We start from the raw sequence: 17,626 nt of genomic DNA, 5'->3' as shown, positions 1-17,626 counted from the left end.
ATTTTAAATCCTCTGTCTTACAACTGGTTTGGGTTTATTTTAATGCAGCATTTCCAGCTAGTTATATAGGAGCGTTTTCTCTCCTTCTTAGAATGTAAACTTTCTCATAAATGTCTGTCTCCCATGGCACTAATTTGGTAAAATGCTGTTGTAAGTTTCATTTTGTCTCCAACTGTGCAAATGACTGCCAAGGAACAATTAGGAGTTGTATCCTGAGCTCAGTGGAACATTAAATGCTGTAGTTTAGTAGTCACTTTGCACAAATCTCTGCTAATCTACATAAGTAATATATGCACAGGCTTCCAGGAACTGCACACATTTGCCATTTCGAGCGTAGGCTAAATACTCACCAGTGCTGTATTTTTAGCACCTCACGTTTTACCAAAAAGGCAGCATAAAGGTTATCAGGTTCCTCCCAAAGTCAAAAAAAAAAAGCGGGTATGGGAAAATGCCACTGGTAATGTTTATCCAGAATGTAAAACATGGTATCAAAATAAGTCATATTTTTCTTGGATTCTGACCAAAAGAGAGCTGTCAACAAAAGAAAAGTATATAGGGTTAGAAGGGAGGAAGGCTATGGAAAAAAAATTTAGAGGCCCTTTTGTTTTCCTTTTCCTGTGAGAAAGAGTCATCTTAGGCATGTTTGTAAGTCATGTGAGCTACTGGAAACTACCAGACCTTCACCTCACAAAACACATATCCCATTTTAAAATACCAGTGATAAGAATTTTAAGAAAAACCCTTGTGCCTAATCTATACCTTCAGGCTTGCTTTGAATGTGAATTTGGAGATGCGTTGAACAACAGCTCTTTTAGAGATTTAGAAATGCAAAATCTGCTTTTGCTGAAGCTCCCTCTATGACAACAAATAAGAATCCTTTCATTTTCACTGCATTGTTCTCTTTCCTTCAGAAAAATTCTGTGAATTGGATATTATTTTCCCAGTTGTCTAGATAAGGAGATGGAAGCAGAGACTGAGAGGCAAATTATATATAGTCACTGCATAAGTGCAGAGGATTAATGAAAGAGACCTCTGCTGACTGTTGTGCCCAGCAAAGAGAGGATAATATTGCTATAAGGTGTCATTGAAAGATTCCCACCGATAGATGTGAGAAAAGAACTGGTCAGTGCAATGGGCCTACACTCTGTGTTTGGAGTCCAGGAATGCTTGTTCTCATCCCATATATGTTTTTCTAGATAAATTGCCCATAAAATTCTCAACCTAATAGTCCCTCTTATTTCCTGTAAAAAGCCCAGCACATGCAACCTTAGTAAAACAGATTTTGGCTGTATTTTAGAACAGTCAGGCAATAGACAGAAAAATATGATCAGGTACCAAAAAAGTGGTGAGCTGGCATGGCCTTTTTGGAATTATGTTGTGTAATGTCCAAGATTTTGGAAGCAACTTCTCCACAGTAACTTAGAGAAAGAGTCTCACTCTGTGTCTCTTATTTGCCTCCAGCTGTGTACAACTATTCCCCAAGACCAGCTTTATAAAGAAGAAAGTGGTATTTGCCTTTCAGACTGGATAGACCTTAGCTGGTGCACAGTTTGAGCAGTTCTCCCATTGAAAATGCCCTTTCTGAGTTTGCAAATAAATTGCTTTAAAATGCACTTGGAGGAGTGCATTTTATAATCATTTTCTAGAACTTTCCACTGTGAAAACATTATGAAACTCATTCAGTTCATTCTTTCTACCATCTTCAAGTTGAAAGTTTTGTTTGCTAGTTTTCTCTCCCAACCTGAGTGCTGCAATAAGTTTAAATCTTCTTGTCAAATTGCTTAAATGAGTAGTCTCATGGATTTGTGTATGTGTGTGAGTGTGTGCCTCAGGGTACAAAAGGACTGCAGTCTTACAGCACTAGTTGCCTCCATGGGAGACTTCAACTGATTTGTGCCACTGGTCTTGTAATCACAGGGAAAACTCGGTTTATGATGAATCTTGCACTGTGGGTGTTGATCCTGAGCATCATTAGTTCACATTGGCTTGTGGGGATGTTCAAGACCTGTCAAAACTCAGGTCAGCGGCAGATGTTGGAAGAAATTGTATTCCAGTCACAGAGTACTGTGTCTCTTCTTCTGTATTTAAGCAATCAGTGCGGAATACTGCCTTAGATTCCAGTTTATGAAACCACTTTGGCACACATGAAGCCTTGCTGTCTTGAATTAATCCTGTCTGTATGTCCACATACACCAGAATGTGTGTATGACAGTTTTGGAAGGCTTCCTTCAAGGTGTACTTTGTTGTTTTCATTGATCCCACATACCTGAACTCTGCTTTGTAAGTGCAAGGCAGTTCAGGTACAAGTAGAAGGACTGGGCTCCAAGACTACTACAAAAGACATGAAGGACAGGTGAATGCTAAACAAATAAATAATGAAGTAAAATAAAATTAAATACCTGATTCTTCAACATGTGCTTTCAGTTGTTCCTGGTATGAGCAAGGAAAAATCAAACAATCAAATAGATAAAAAGGAATCTGCATTGTTGGACATAATTTAAATCAGTGTCAGGAAACATCACCGAATTTTTATTCCAATTAATATCTTCAAAGGCAGCAGATAAATGGCATTTTCGGGCATTTTCATTTGTTTGCTGAACTACAAAAAAAATGTATCATCTGTTACTCTAAGTATCTGTGCTATTAAGGGTTTGATCTTGAAAAGGGCAAATCTGCTTCACCTGACCAGAGCTAGTTTAAGTGTGGTTAGAATGGAAAATTACTTTTTCAATAGGCTAATCACAAGGGCAAAACTTAGATAGTATGTCACAGACAGCGATGTCTTAAATTCAGCTGAGACAACTGGGAAAAATGAATTGCCCAATGTGAAATTCTAGTTTTGATTATTTAGATAAAAACTTTCTGCTGGTCATGATTTTATTTTCTAATTTTTTTCATGTTTTTAACAGGTTGCCACACGTTGTTTTTCTTTTAATTTTAGTTATTTTTTTGTTAGGATTTTTGTTAGTTTCATTTTCTTTTTCTTCTTTTGATAAGCTAAGACAACACTTGGCACTCATTTTGATTTCAGACTTGTTTTAGACCATTGTACAACTTCATCAGATTTCTGGCAAAATCAGGTCCCTTTTTATGTTTCATTAAAAGCTACTCTCAAAGGATTAGTTTCTCTTTTCTCCTTCCCTCCCACCCCTCAGGATGAAGAGCGATTGTCCAACAGTACATTAGCTATCTTTATTTTCATTATCATGCTATTTTTATTTAATTCAGTTGCAGATATATTGATACAGCAGGTGCACAGGATGGCTAGTGATCTGCCTTACAATTGTATGGATACGCAAAAACTTTGTCTTGGCATATGCTGTGTTTCTGCAGTCCAGCTGAAATGTGTACTTCACAGTGAAGCTGAACCGTTTCTTTGCAACAGGCTTTATTAATCCTAGTCTTTTGATTGCCAGTACGCTTGAGTTTGCTCAGGCACCACCAAGATCCTTCCTAGTTGTGAATGTGTCAGTATGGTGGTATGTGTCTTTCAGGCTACATATTTTTCATACTTTGGGGAATGAGTTTCAGAATACCAGTGGAACCAAGGGGGGTGAAATGATAATGTGTTTCAGAGCAACAGTGCAAAGCTAAAAAGTAGGGGAGAGACCCAAAGTTTTTCTCCTCTTTCGTGTAGCAGACAAGATGAAGCAATGGCTTTGGCTAAGCATGACAATGAAGATACATTCATTGAAGCACAACTCCAGCAGACTTTGGCTGACCTGGATGAAGATTTAGAAGGTAGGAAAGTTACCTCTTAAGTACAAAAGAGAGAGAAATAACCAGTAGATGCAGAATAATCAGTTGTACTCTGACATGTCCTCCGCATTTCTCACTAAGATCACTGGGAACAACTCACAGGTCTGTGGCAGAATGTGGTCCACCCAAAGTGGTTGCTCTTCCTTTGCTTCAGGAGCAGCCACCTTTTATAGGCTTGCACTGAATATTTTTCAAATTGCATATCCGATCATCATTCTATTTCAGTGTCTGCTACCAAAAAGAGATGAACAGTAGTTAATGGACACATATTATAGGCCAAATTTGGTATAATTTCCCTGACTTAAGTGAAGCTAAACCAGTTGCGAATTTAGCTCTGTGTTTAATGAACAATGGCTCTGTTTTGTATTTTATCATAGTGAAGTGGAAAAAGGATGGGACCTTTTTGTAGCCAACACCTCCTCTGTGTTAACAGGCATATTTAAAAGTTAAAAATGGGAAAACATGAATCAGTGGGAAGAGAGAGAATGTCATATTGTGCTCCTCTTTTTCCTACTGTGGATTAAAAATACTTCTCTATTATTGATTTGTCAAAAAATGGCATTAAATAGTTTTTTAAAATTTCCTAGCTTTATTTTAATACTTCTGCAGTGGACTAGATTCTGATTTGATTTCTTGCGAGTTCTCTAACGTGGCAATTCCTTAGCTTCTGTTTTGTAACCTTTGATTTATGCCAGTGAATTTGAAAGGATATTTAAACTTCTTGCACAATGAGGCTTCTGGAGTCACTGGTAATAAAGGGTGAGAAGAATGAAGAAAAAATAAAAGTACTGTTTCTTTTTTTGCTTGTTCAAGGAAATCCTTCAGCTGGGCTGTTATTACTAACCAGATCTGGGAAACATAATTTGGAGTTGCTTGCTGTTTCTCAGAAATATTTCTCCTTCGGAGTCATGCAGTGAAACTTTTATCACTGAGATAAGTTAGTCAAAGATAAGGTATGAACAATAGATGAAATTCTGCTTTCAGCTGTATTTGTATGTTTCCCACTGGCTGAAGCAGGAGGACTGCAGGAATATTTGGCTGATCATAATCAGCAACCAGACAATAAGAAGGACCCAGACCTCTCTTTTTTTTGTAATAAAAGCACAAAAATACTCCTGTTACTTTTACTATAACTAAAATATCTGGTCTGCTTAAGCTTGTGCTATCTGTTTGTGTGATTTAAAGTCATATTGCTTAAATACTGCCAATATGTAATTTTGTATGTGTATTTCGCAGCGGTGGACGGTATGAGTAACTCTGACTCTGACTACATCAATGAAGCATCGAACCCACATATAAGAAAAGTTGAGGCTGCCCAAGATGTTTCCATTTCTGTTCCAGTAACAGTCATAGACGATGCTCCAGAAGTTAGCACCTCTAACTCAGATGAAAATCAAGAGATGGAGATGAGGGTTCCACAAAATATCTCAATCGACTCTGTTAATACAGGAAACTTGACAAATAAAAACAACAATGCAAGTTCCTTTGATAAGGGACACACAGATGGTGGAGCTATATGCGCATCGAAGGACCTAATACATCAGCAACCATCTGAAAATGAATTCAGTCATTTGCCTGTGGAACAGCGGAGAGATATGTTTGAATCTCTCACATCCTCCTTTGAAAAAAGAAGTGAAAAGAACTTAAGACTGGAACCCCTTCCCAAACATGGTGTGAAGTCTGAGGAATGTAAATCTAAGCTGAGTCCCTCTCACTCCAAGACCACAGCTGAAATCAATACAGCAAAAGAGAAGCTAAATCCATATAATGAATATAGTAGCAGGGAAAGATCTCTGAAAAAAAGTAAATCAGAATTAGAAATCAAATGGCCACCAGCAAAAAAAGTGGAAGTAGAAGAAGTCCCATCAGCACCTACATGGTGTCATCGTGCCCAGAATTCAGGATCGAACTATGAACCTAAAATGGGTTTGACAACCTTTAAAGTTGTCCCTCCTAGACCTGAAGTAAGACATTTTGATAGAGGAGTTTCACTCTCCACTGGTGCCATTAAGATAGATGAACTAGGCAACCTTATAAGCCCAAACACTGGTGTTAGTAAACACATACCAGGTTCTTCTTCTGATGAAAGTGAGGAAATTCATATTGGGAAAGTGAAGGCATTCTGGAGGTCAAGTTCTATGGAAAAGCAAAGTGATGACTCTGCTGAGCATTTTTCTAAAAAGTCAGCAGTCACCACGAGCTCTAAGCCCTTTACTGTAAAACATGAACACAAACCTGTCTGTCTTGCAGCTCCAAAACTTGTAGCACCACAAATTGTTACTACCCAGGTAGCCGAAAGACAGTCTGAGAATGAAAGGACCAAACTACCTCTTCCAGTTACACAGTCTCAGGTAACACCATTAGCAACCCCAACCATTAATAAGGAAAAGCTGGAACTTCCATTTGTAAAGCCACATAGGAGAACTTCCAGTCAGTATGTTGCCTCTGCCATTGCAAGACACATCAATGCAACTACCTTTAAGTCTGACTCTGTGGAGTATCATGAGAAAGATGAAAACAAGCAAGGGGCAGGAGAGGTTAAGACTGAAGCAGAAGTTTCACCAAAAAAATGTATTATTGTGGCCAAATATAGCCCTGTGGAAACAGAGTCAGCAGAAACAAGAGAAACACTTTCAAGTGTTTTTACTTGCAGTCAGAAAGCATCCCACAGGTTTACACCTGGTGATAATTCTGGCTTGGAAAACAAAGTAGTTAGTATCAGGGCACCAAATCAAGCAACTCCTCTGAGTTTCTATAAAAAGAATGGCAGTGTCCCACTTACTAAATCCTCCTCAAAGGATAACAACATTGCAGAAGAGGATCGTGGTTTAAACAGCAAACAAAGTATAGCAGAGAAAAAGACACGTCTCACGTTTGACCAGAAATGTGAGACTTTGATCCTTACTAATTCAGCCTCATCTCTTAAGTCTCCTGACCTCCAAGGAGTCCCATCCTCTTTCAGCTCATCTTTGCGAGTCGCTAAATGGCCTCCTGCTAATGGTGTTCAAGTTAATTCGTTTAAAGCGTCATCTGAGTTAAACGGTGCACCAGCAAATGCAGAGTCAGAACAGGAGGAGAAACCTGATGATTCAGATATTAATGCTGTCAGTGAAGTGGATATTAATGTGCAGACCAATATCTTTGGACCAAAGAAGAAGTTCAAACCTGTCATCCAGAAACCAGTTCCAAAAGACACATCACTGCACAGTGCCCTAATGGAAGCAATTCAAACAGGAGGGGGAAAGGAGAAACTCAGAAAGGTAAAGTGGAAACATTTTTTAGCCTGTTCAGACTGCAGAGCCCTGTATTCACCCTGTCAGACACCAGAGGTTTTATAACTGGTACAGTTGCTGGTGAGCTGGAGAACACAAGGCATTTGAAAAATTTATAATGGCAAAATACAGACCAAGCTGCTGCTTATTCTGCATATCCTGCATATTATGCAACACCACGGCTACTGCACTAGCTAGAAGAGGCAGAGGGTGCATAGACACAGCATAAACGAGAGGTAATTGAGGTTAGTCTAAGAACTGAACCCTCATTTCAGTATGTTATGTAAAAACAGGAACACACAATGTGGAGAAACCTGTGAATAACTATAATGAAAGAAAACTGCATTTTGTATTACTAGGGCATAATAATTGTTTGCCACTGACTTCATGCTTAGGGGATATGAGACTGCATCTCTAAGTACAGCATTACTATCTACACATATCCTCACTGTTCAGTGTGAGTAAGGGTTTTAAAAGCAGGCCCAAAAAAAGACAGACTGATTAGTCTTCATAGTTTGCATTCTGGTACAAATGCCAAAAAGTGTTTCCAAGCTATCTCTAAGTAAATATCTAATAACAATGTGAGGTTTATTCCTTTCATATTCTAGGTTTCAAACAGTGCACTAAATGGCAATCACAGGAAATCCTCATATGCTGAGCCAGAGAATGCGCGCTCAGCCCTGCTAGCAGCAATTAGAGGCCACAGTGGCACCTCAAAGCTGAAAAAGGTAAGAAATCAAGACGGTAAGTGATCTTTAAAGTGCAGTCTGTTCCTACTGGGTGTTTTAAATACACCCAGATATGCCACAAACTAAACATCATGCTGCAAAGGGAGAAGTTGAGGGGGAAACTATATGACAGAAGACCAGATCTGACTTAGGCAGAGAGTATCGCAAGTCCAATTCTATCCTCTGCTATAAAACTTAAACTCTTTCAAATGGTGTGCTTTTAACTTAGAAAGGACATAGAAATCCAAACCAATTACAGGGAGTGTACATAGAAGACATCAAATGTTCCTCATTTTCTCATTTAGGTGGCATTGTAGAATTGTACATTTAGAATTGTAGAATGGTTTGGGTTGGAAAGGACCTTAAACACCTCTCGCTAGATCTCGTTGCTCAATGCGCCATCCAACCTGCCCTTGAACACTGCCAAGGATGGGACATCCACAACTTCTCTGAATAGAGAAGTTGTACTTTAGGAGTATGCAGTTAGATTAATATATTTGCATTACCTACCATATACATCCAGTCCCAGTTACCTGAAAACACACTAGAGCTTCTTCATGCCGTTTATCTGCTAACATGGTGCATGCAAGTAGCGTGCAAGTAATTGATTTTGGTGTTCCATCAACATTCACTACAGCAGGATGATTCCTTCTCTCTGATTTACCTAATCACTAAAGCATCTCTTATTCCTGATAGCCAAAACCTATACTGTTCTAGGCTTAGTTTTCACTCAGTTGACTAATCCAGCCAAAGATGTGTATTGGCAAGGAGGTTCCCATTTCCCTCATGCAATGACTCAGTTCATTAGCACATATTCAGATAGCTGGCATTAGACAGAAAATGTCTCTTCCTGTGTTAGGGAATTACTTCATCCCTAAATATCTTTCTGCACTTGCTGCAGGTAGGGTACAGCTTACTCTGAGCCTGTGAGCAGGATGTGCTAGCCAGCAACAATCTGCACATATACTGAACTGCATTCTGCATTCATTGGGCATAAATGTAAATTTGTGTAAAAGAGGGTCTGACAATTAAGTGATAGTGTGTCATCACAGAGACTTCTTGGCAGAGAAGCTTTTGCCATAATTTTAGAGAAAGATGCCTAGAAACGATGCACTTCCTTTTCACTGTGTCACCTGTGCTAGTTAAATGACCATGTTTGTATGTGTACAGGGCACGATGCAGACGTGCTATGATGAAAGGGCTGTCCTTTTTATGTTATCTCAAATGTTCGTCTTTTATCTAATATGATGTTATACTTATATATCTATATTGTTTGTGTGCAGTGAGGGAATAGAATACAGGAGGTTTCTGTGGATTATTTGATGGGAGATGAATCCTTTAATTTTTCACCACAGAAGTTCTATGTCTCAATTTCTCTGAGAATTCTAATAGATCTGCTTAGAAACTTCCTATGTGGCCCATGATACTGAATTTCCTAGTTATTGCCAGATAATTGTAATTACTAACAATTTATCACGATTGTTACTAGTAATGGTGTTAATGGCAAAAGTATCTCTTGAGACAGTTGATGGAAAAGCTGGCTTAGTCTGCAAGATTGCCTTTTTCATGTGCATGCACTTGAAGCAGGATGAGTTTCCAAGCTGTTAACTTGTGCAGAGATTTTAGTTTCAGAAATTCCACAGAAATACACTTGGAAGAAGAATCAATTGATTTTGTTCTCAGTGCTTTCACATAGTTCTCTCTGGTCCTTTTTTTTTTCTTTTTCAAGTGTGGCTGGAAACTTTGGGTTTAATGGCATTTTTTTCAATGAAGCTATGTCTGAGAACTCAGTTCTGGAAGAGCATCCCTGTCATCTGAGATTATTTCTGTGCAGCCTAGACTGCAAAAAAGTAATTAGATTCATGGGTGGCTATTGCAGCTTTAATATACTCCCTGATTCCAAAACCGTTGTGGTTGTTTTTAAATTAATACCGAGTCCAACTTTCTCTCTTACCTTACATGCCAAGAAGAGTTACAGGATGCTGGATCTCACAGTAAATAGATTGAGTTTCTGAGACAGACTCAATGCCAAAATCTCGATGCTAGTAATCAGCCCAGCTGAGTGATGTGAGTGAGTAGTAACAGATGTTTGACCCCATGAGCAAACAAAGGTTCTATGTGTTTTGCATCATTCAAGCAAAATGAAAGTGCATCAACTGTCAAATAATTACAGTTTAGCCATGCTTGATATTAATCACCTTCTTTCAACTGCCTCGTGAGCAGATCTCCTCTTTGGCCTCTGAAGAGCTGCAGCGTTTTAGGGACGCAGAACTATCCTTGCAGAAGGCAGAAGACCTTCAGGAAGAGCAGCTTTGTATCCCACCTGCCCCTGCCCAGCCGCCACCACCACCTCCCATTCAGCTGTCAGCAGCAGCTCCTAAATCCTCTGCCACAGTTACAGGTAACCCATTGGAGGCAAGGCAAGCTCTAATGGAGGCCATTCGCTCTGGTGCTGCAGCAGCAAAGTTAAGAAAGGTAAATGTACTTTTATATTTTACTGTGGATGAAACAACGTATGCTAGCTGTGTTTTCAGAGACATTTTTAAGCTGTTCTAGATGCGCATTTCTTTCTTCCAGCAGGAGAAGGTACATGTACTGTTTTCTCTAGCTGAATCAAAGATAGGAATGTATTTGAAACCTTTGGACAGCTAATGAAACACACCTATGCATATATGCAACAATTTGAATAGTTAATACTTTTTATTAAAAGAGACAATCAGGAGCATGTGTATAATTTCAGAAAGTATTTTCATTGCCTTTTCATTCTTGTATATCTGAGATAATGCTGTATGTCCTTTAGACAAGGTGAACTTAAGAAAGATCAGATATGAGACCCTGAAGCAAATTTATAAATAAGTACTCTCTCCTAATTTCAGTAGTGTGTCCTAGACATTGATTCCCAACACTTACACCTTGGTCACATGTGCTTAGAGCTGTCAGTAAAACTGGGAGGTCAATTTAATGCCTACCTGAACTTTATTAATTGAATGGCATGTGTTTCACTTCTGTGATCAGCTGTGAATCAGTCATCTCCCAGATGGCTAAATGCTCAGTTGCCTGTGTGTGATTTTTGGATAAATTCACTAACCTCTTTGATCAAAGTTTTTTCTTCCTAATCTCAAGTTACACTGCATTTTTTGGTGAAGAGAAGCAGCTCGATTGGCCTTAGTGGAAGCATCCCAATGTTACACTGCAGTATCCAAGAATGGACTTTGATCCAGGGATTTTAGGGAGTGTACAAAAGTAGATGTAGTTTTCCCAACACATGATTTAGCTGATGCCAGCCATAAATGTGTAAACATTGCATACTTGTCTTCTTTTGGATAATGAAAAAATATGCTCAAATTTTAACATTTGAAAGTAGCCAAAAAAATATGATTTCTCATAAGCCAGAAATTCCACAGAATCATACAAATGGCACAAACAAATTAGTGTTTCAGGGAAATTTTCATCAGCGTGTTCTGATTACATCAGAAATCTGGATGTGCTGTTATTTTTCATGTGAAAAATAAGTATGTTAAGCATAAGATTATGAGTAGCATCTGAGTTTACGTGGTTTGTTCAGCTTGGAGAACGCTAAGGGGCAAACTCATTGCAGTCAATGTCTTCCTCAAGGAGGGCAGCTGAGGGGCAGGTGGCTGATAATCCTCTCTGTGGTGACCAGTGATAGGACATGAGGAAATGCAACTGTGTCAGGGGAAGTTCAGATGACAATAGGAAAAGATTCTTCACTGAGAGAGTGGTTGGTCATCTGAACAGGCTCCCCATGGAAGTGGTCACAGCACCAAATCTGTCAGATCTCGAGGAGCATCTGGATGATGCTCTTAGTCATATGGCTTAGTTTTAGGCAGTCCTGTGAGGAGCAGGGTGCTGGATTCAATGATCTTTATGGGTTCCTTCCAACTTGAGATACTCTATGATTCTAAGAGTACAAATTTTGAAGAAATCAGACCTTTATTTCCCTACTTTACCAACTGACAGAAAAAAATAGGATTTGGACATTCAAGGATACATGATGCAGTTATTTTCTTGATCCTTCCAAATTTCTTGTTCTTCCAATTGCATTGCTCTTGCGGAAGTCTCTGAGGCAATCAGTAGCTCTTCTCACGAAACCGAGTCTTTACCATTTCTTTGTGGATTTATTTCAAAACACTTGGATAACCAGTGCAGGCCATGAAAATACGCCAGATATTCTCATGTATTCTGCTAAATACTGTGCCTGTCTTGTTTCATTTCCAAGACAGAGTAATTTTTTGGAGTTTTGACATTGAAACAACAGAAGAGTATGTGGCATTATGTAGGTCTTTTATGAAAATAAAAGAGAGAGCAGTGTTTTGTCCAAGACAGAGTGTTATTTTCTTACTACTGTGCTGTTCTTTCAGATGCTGGATATGGAAACTAGCCTTGTATACACAAAAGTCATCTTGACACTTTGACATCTGAGATCTCATGTCCTTGATAAGATTTTGGTTGCAGCAATTAAACAGCAGAGTAGCTAGTTCAGTTCAGTAATGGCGTCTGTTTCTCTTCCATTGTCTTCTCAAAGCTTTCTGGGACAAGGGCTTCTGACAGCAAGGTCATTTATTTGGGTAATGTTGTGGAGAACTGGGAAGAATCTGTATTCCTTAGTTATGTGTGACTTAGTGCTTATTTTTGAAGGAATATTTGCAATGGAAGCAGATCAAACAGGACTGTCAGTGGAACCAAATGTAAAAGGCAAGCAAGTGCCTAGATAAGGAGCATCCCAACAAACATTTGAGCTCTAGTAATATCTGTGAAAAGCCAACTCCTCCACTCCTCCCCTGATTACACAGCTATTTGCTAAAGTCATGAACTTTAAGGTTAAAAGATCCACTATGCAGGAAGGGAGGAGAGAAGTTGCTGGAGGCTGACCTTGCCTTGCTGAGAGTCAGGGTCTGCACGGCACAGTCTCTAAGTGGGTCAGCCAAAACAAACTAGAGCAGAAATAGGTGCTTGAGGAAAATACTAAGTATAGGTAAGACAGTACGTGCTTAAGTCTCCTGGCTCTTCTTTAAACCATTTCTTGGAGTACTGTGCCTACTTTGGCAAATAAATCACCCTTTGTTTTGAAGAAACGACTTCTGTTTTATTGCACACTCTTGCTGTCCACACTCTTGCTGTCCCCAGTTGGGCCTGCTCAGTAAAATGGTTCATCCACAGTGCAGAGCAGTTCAGAGACCTGCTAGAAAGTGGTTACACTACAGATCCTACCTAAAGGGAGCGGAGACACAGGCATTTCACAGAAACAGGATGAACTTATTTACCCAACTGGAAAAGACCTGACAAAGTGCAGGAAGTAACCTTTTTCTTCATTTTTTGAAATGGTCTGTCAAGGAACCTGACAGTTGTTCAACACATCCAAAGTATAACAGCAAGTTAGGGAGGTGGTATCAAGCAAAGCCACCAACCGTGATGACTGCCCCAGTGCCTTTGGTGGTTAATTGTCTTGAGAAATGAACGTAACTCACTGGCGAGGAGCCTGCTTCCCAGCCACGCAGTCTGCCTCATGTGCAAAGGAGAATCAGTTGATCTAGGAAATAAATAGCTGATTTGAGACCAGATTTTGGCTAATTCTGGTGGGCAAAACTGAGGTCATAGAGCTGTACCATTTGTAGCTTCTGATGTTAAAAGTGAAGTAGTGTTTTCCTTCAGTTGTGTCAAACAGAATCATATAGTGAAGATCTGTATGTCCAGTTTTTAACTTTCTATTTCCCATCTCAGAAAATGCAAAATAACCTAGCTAGATTTCTGAAGTTCTGTATATCAATGCATGTGTATTTTTGGTTTTGTGTAACTTGCCTTTAGGATTTACTATGATTATCTGTGGAAAAAAACATAACTACACATGCAAATAACCTGTTAGATGTCTAGCTGTAGGTATAGTTGCAGCACAAGTCCATGCAGGATTAAAAATCTTACCAAAGAAGAGAAGCTATAAAAGTTCCTTTAGATTATATGCCGTCCATTCATTTTAGGTAGAGTTGTACCCGGGGATTTGGTAGAAATACTACAGGGGAATGTGCCTGCAAATGGTGGGGAAGGTAAGTTATATCTCTGAAGAACAGGCTCACAATAAAATGATTTCTGTAGACCACTTAATGGTATGTGCAAGGGAGATTCTGCAGATTCCATATATCTTCTAACAAAGAGTTGCACCAAAGCAGCCCTTTCTGTTTGCTCACTGAGATTTTAAAAATTAATTTGGCTCCATCAAAGTATCCACAAGCATTCATGCCAATGTTTGGCATAGGCATTAGGTCATGTGAACTCTTGATACGTGCAGTGTATCATTCTGTTGGCAATCAAAGGAGCCAGGTAAGATAATTACTGCACCATTACAATGAGTCCATGGTGTACACTGGGATAATTTGGAGTTGGTTATCAACAATTAACACATTGATCTGAATTATGGCACATTGAGTGTCTTCTAGGAAGCATGGCCTAGTTCTATACCTTTATGTAAAGCAGTGGACTGTTCTCACATAAGCAGAGATATATAATTGTGAATGAACAAATACTGTTTCGTACCATTAGTATCTGTGGGTGCAATGACAGGATTACAGAATCAAAGCCACAGTTAATGTTGGCTTTGGTAGGCTGGAAATGGGGCAGGAGCCCCCACGTTAAGGTTGGCCAAGCTTGATATACAGGTAGTCAAATGAGCCTATGAAGCGATTCTAGTTCCCATGCACAATGAGAGGCAGGCATTTGCATGCTGTTTGAATTGAAAGATAAAACTTGAAAATAATTTGAACTCTTCACCTTCCTAATAATTTATATCACAACCTATTTTTTTCCTCAAGAATAAAGTTTCTGCCATGGATACTAAGGCCAAAATGGTAAATTTAGGCTTGATCAAATACATGATTCCTGTTTAGTTTTTGCGCTGACCTTAATGTATATCTCTATGATAGAATCAAAGCTTAGTAACTTTGAATTTGGAAGAGCACCTTAGCATATGAATTTAAAATTAAGCATATGCTTAGATGACCTGAGGACTGGGAAGGAAGATAAACATTTGTTTAAGTATTTTCCTGAATCAAAGCCATTGGGAGTTTCCTTCATTTAATCAGGAAGCAAAGTATTCATCAATTGATTTTTATGGCCAGTGACAGCTAGCTGACACAGAATAGATTTTGACTGTCAGATGTTGCATACTTATAGCCTGGGTTTCTGTTCATTCCACAATGAAGGACTTTCAGAGAAAAATACATCATCTGTGTTCCAGAAATCCTGTAATTACAACCTAAATAGCTGCAACATACGTAAGTATATATGAGTTGTGGGGTTTTTAGAGAAGGATAGCACCTTTCATTAAAACAACTGATACAGCTAGAAAACAACAGATAAGCTTTAAGTAGTCCCAAGGAGCAGATGAAGAGACCAAGCTTGAAAGCAGCCTCACAGGAGAATGTTTGGTTAACAATATCAACAGTTGGAGGTTTAAAAATATCTTGAATGATCATGTGCTTTTCTTTGTTATAGGTCCCTCTGCTTGTTTAAATCGTATAAAAAGAACAGATAATTGGAAAATCTAACCCCGTATGCATCCATAATCATCGTTCAAGCTCTGAAGTGGCAAAAAACATCAAGAAGTTTAGTATATTCTCGTCTACAAGCCAAAATAAGCTGTAGTTAATTTTCTGTGTGTTCCTGCATAATGGTTCTAAGGGGGAAATATGTTGCTCTACTGTAAAGCTTCTGTGCCAAGGAATTGTGTTTTGCCTCTGAATATTTAAAGTTGCCAATAAACCATTCTTGTTGGCAGGTTAATAAGAATATAAACACTGTGCAGTCCTGTGTTAATACTTAATTGTATTTATGGGCAAAATTAAAAACTTTACCAGCTATCTGAAAAGTAATATTCATTTTAAGTTGTTAAAAATATTTCAAACTATTTCAAACTATTTACTTGCTTCTTATTTGATTTCAAAAAGGACTGTAAATGGTTGGAGTGAAAATCAGAATAAAGGTCTATAAAAAACAATCACAAGAAAAAAGTTATGGTACCTAAGTTGTCATATGCTGGAGTCACTGGTTTTTAAAATTAAATTAACTTTGTATCTCTGGTGGAGCTCTGAGAAAGCAGGCAATTAATAATGAATGTGAGACAGTGTCTACTGCAAAGTTACTTATGGGATATGACGTATAGAATGCTAATGTGCAGAGATATGCTGAACCCTAGTAACGTTCATGGCACTTCAGAAATATTGAGCCACCTTAAAGGATCTCTATTTGCAACAGACTGTGAAGGTTTTAAATAAGATTCAGAGTCCTGCTTAGAGGTCCAAGATGTAGAATTCATTCCTGCGCTGCAAAATGAAGTGAAGCTGGTTTATATCAGTAACCAGGACTTTTGTGGACTCTTGTTCAGGTCGTGCATAAGTTGGCCCTTTATTTCTAATTTGTATGGCTGTTGTATGTTGTCTCACAAGTATTTATAGCAGCATCTTTTTCAAATGTTAACTACTTTGGTAGTTGTTGTACATATTTTGAAAATATTTCGTTAAATTGATTAACTTAAAAAGGACAAATGAAAATGCTTTTTCACATTTCCTATATTGTAATGACACTGAAGAAGAGGAAGTTTGTACATTTACATTTTTATAATCATAGACTAGAGTGCTGGCAGATTCTTTTTTTTTTTTTTGAGCTGGAATTTAAAATGTATAGTTATGGACTGTTGAAAGCACAAGAATATTTAGCCATCTGCAGTTAATGTGACTATATATTATATATTATTATATATTGTAAAATATTGATATCTGTTAGTGCCACAAATAAAAACAAAATCAAAACCTGACATGGCTTGAAATGGTCTTTTTGCCAAATATTTTCCATTTACAGAAAGAAATTAGAACTAGAGATGGACTTAAGCAAACCAGTATGCTGTGCTTGATATCTCAAGTCTAATATAAAATGTCTCAAGCCAGGAAAGAGCTCACAACTAACAACCTAGTAATGCAGTAGAAATCACCAACTAGAATCAACATGTCACTTAATATACATTTCAATAATGATGCAGTGCTGATAATGCTCCATTTCCTCATTAGGAAAGCTAATATATTCAGAATTAAGGTGCTCTGTCTCACCGTAGGATAAATAAGATAACCTTTGTTGATTGTGATTAGCCTTCTTTTGCCTTAAAAGTCTTCTCAGCGTGCTGAAGATCAGAAATACTAGCATTGAAAATGTTATCACAGAAAACGATTTAGTCATTCGTAAGTTTGAATGCTGCAGATAGTCCCACTAGCAGGAAATAGAGCTTCCTTTGTTAGGTGTTGCAAGACAAAATTCAGTGCAGGTCTCCTTCTTGTTCTTAGTGTTGCCTGAAAGCCCTGGATGTGTAGCCTCTCCTTACTAGCACCCTTTTAGTGTAATATGCTATATGAGTACTTACTTTTCAGTGTAAGGGATTCAAAACTAGATTGTTAGATGATAGTATCCTCTGGGCTTCACAGTGCAAAGGTTCTAGTTCTGGATGCTGGCACTGCACAGAACTAAAGTTTCTAAGTGTTATTCCTGGGTAAACTTCTGAGTATTTAATTCTCATGGATAAAACACCATAAAAACAAGATAAGATGTCATCTTCACTGTGACAGCAAAAAAATAATTACAAAAAATCCTGATGTCTCAGTCACACCTCAAACTAGAAATTGAGGGGGAGTTCGACTGTCTACAGTAGGAAATCTAGGCTGGCTGTTCATTCCCTTCTCATATTGATGGGAGTTGTGCCTGCTTTTACGTTATCATCTAGGTGCTGTTGAATTCTTGGTAACAGCTCAGTTTAACCCGAAGTGAATACAGATCTTATTATAAACTCATTTATAATGAAACCTAGTTACA

At 38.4% G+C, this 17,626-nt stretch overlaps 1 protein-coding gene across 1 annotated transcript in view; it reads left to right on the top strand.

The window, feature by feature from the left end:
* The window catches only part of COBL (cordon-bleu WH2 repeat protein), a 153,894-nt gene extending 137,311 nt beyond the window's left edge, over positions 1 to 16,583 (top strand). The window contains exons 11-15 of the mRNA XM_017814894.1: positions 3,638 to 3,741; positions 4,996 to 7,019; positions 7,640 to 7,759; positions 9,983 to 10,234; positions 15,266 to 16,583. Of these exons, the coding sequence (XP_017670383.1) occupies positions 3,638 to 3,741; positions 4,996 to 7,019; positions 7,640 to 7,759; positions 9,983 to 10,234; positions 15,266 to 15,283 (2,518 nt within the window). The 3' untranslated portion in view covers positions 15,284 to 16,583. The remainder of the gene's footprint in view (positions 1 to 3,637; positions 3,742 to 4,995; positions 7,020 to 7,639; positions 7,760 to 9,982; positions 10,235 to 15,265) is intronic.
* Positions 16,584 to 17,626: the final 1,043 nt, after the last annotated feature.

This window comes from Lepidothrix coronata, unplaced genomic scaffold, assembly GCF_001604755.1.
Source record: "Lepidothrix coronata isolate B3197 unplaced genomic scaffold, Lepidothrix_coronata-1.0 Scaffold47, whole genome shotgun sequence".
Lineage (NCBI taxonomy): Eukaryota > Metazoa > Chordata > Aves > Passeriformes > Pipridae > Lepidothrix > Lepidothrix coronata.
This window is presented reverse-complemented; position numbering and strand designations above follow the sequence as displayed.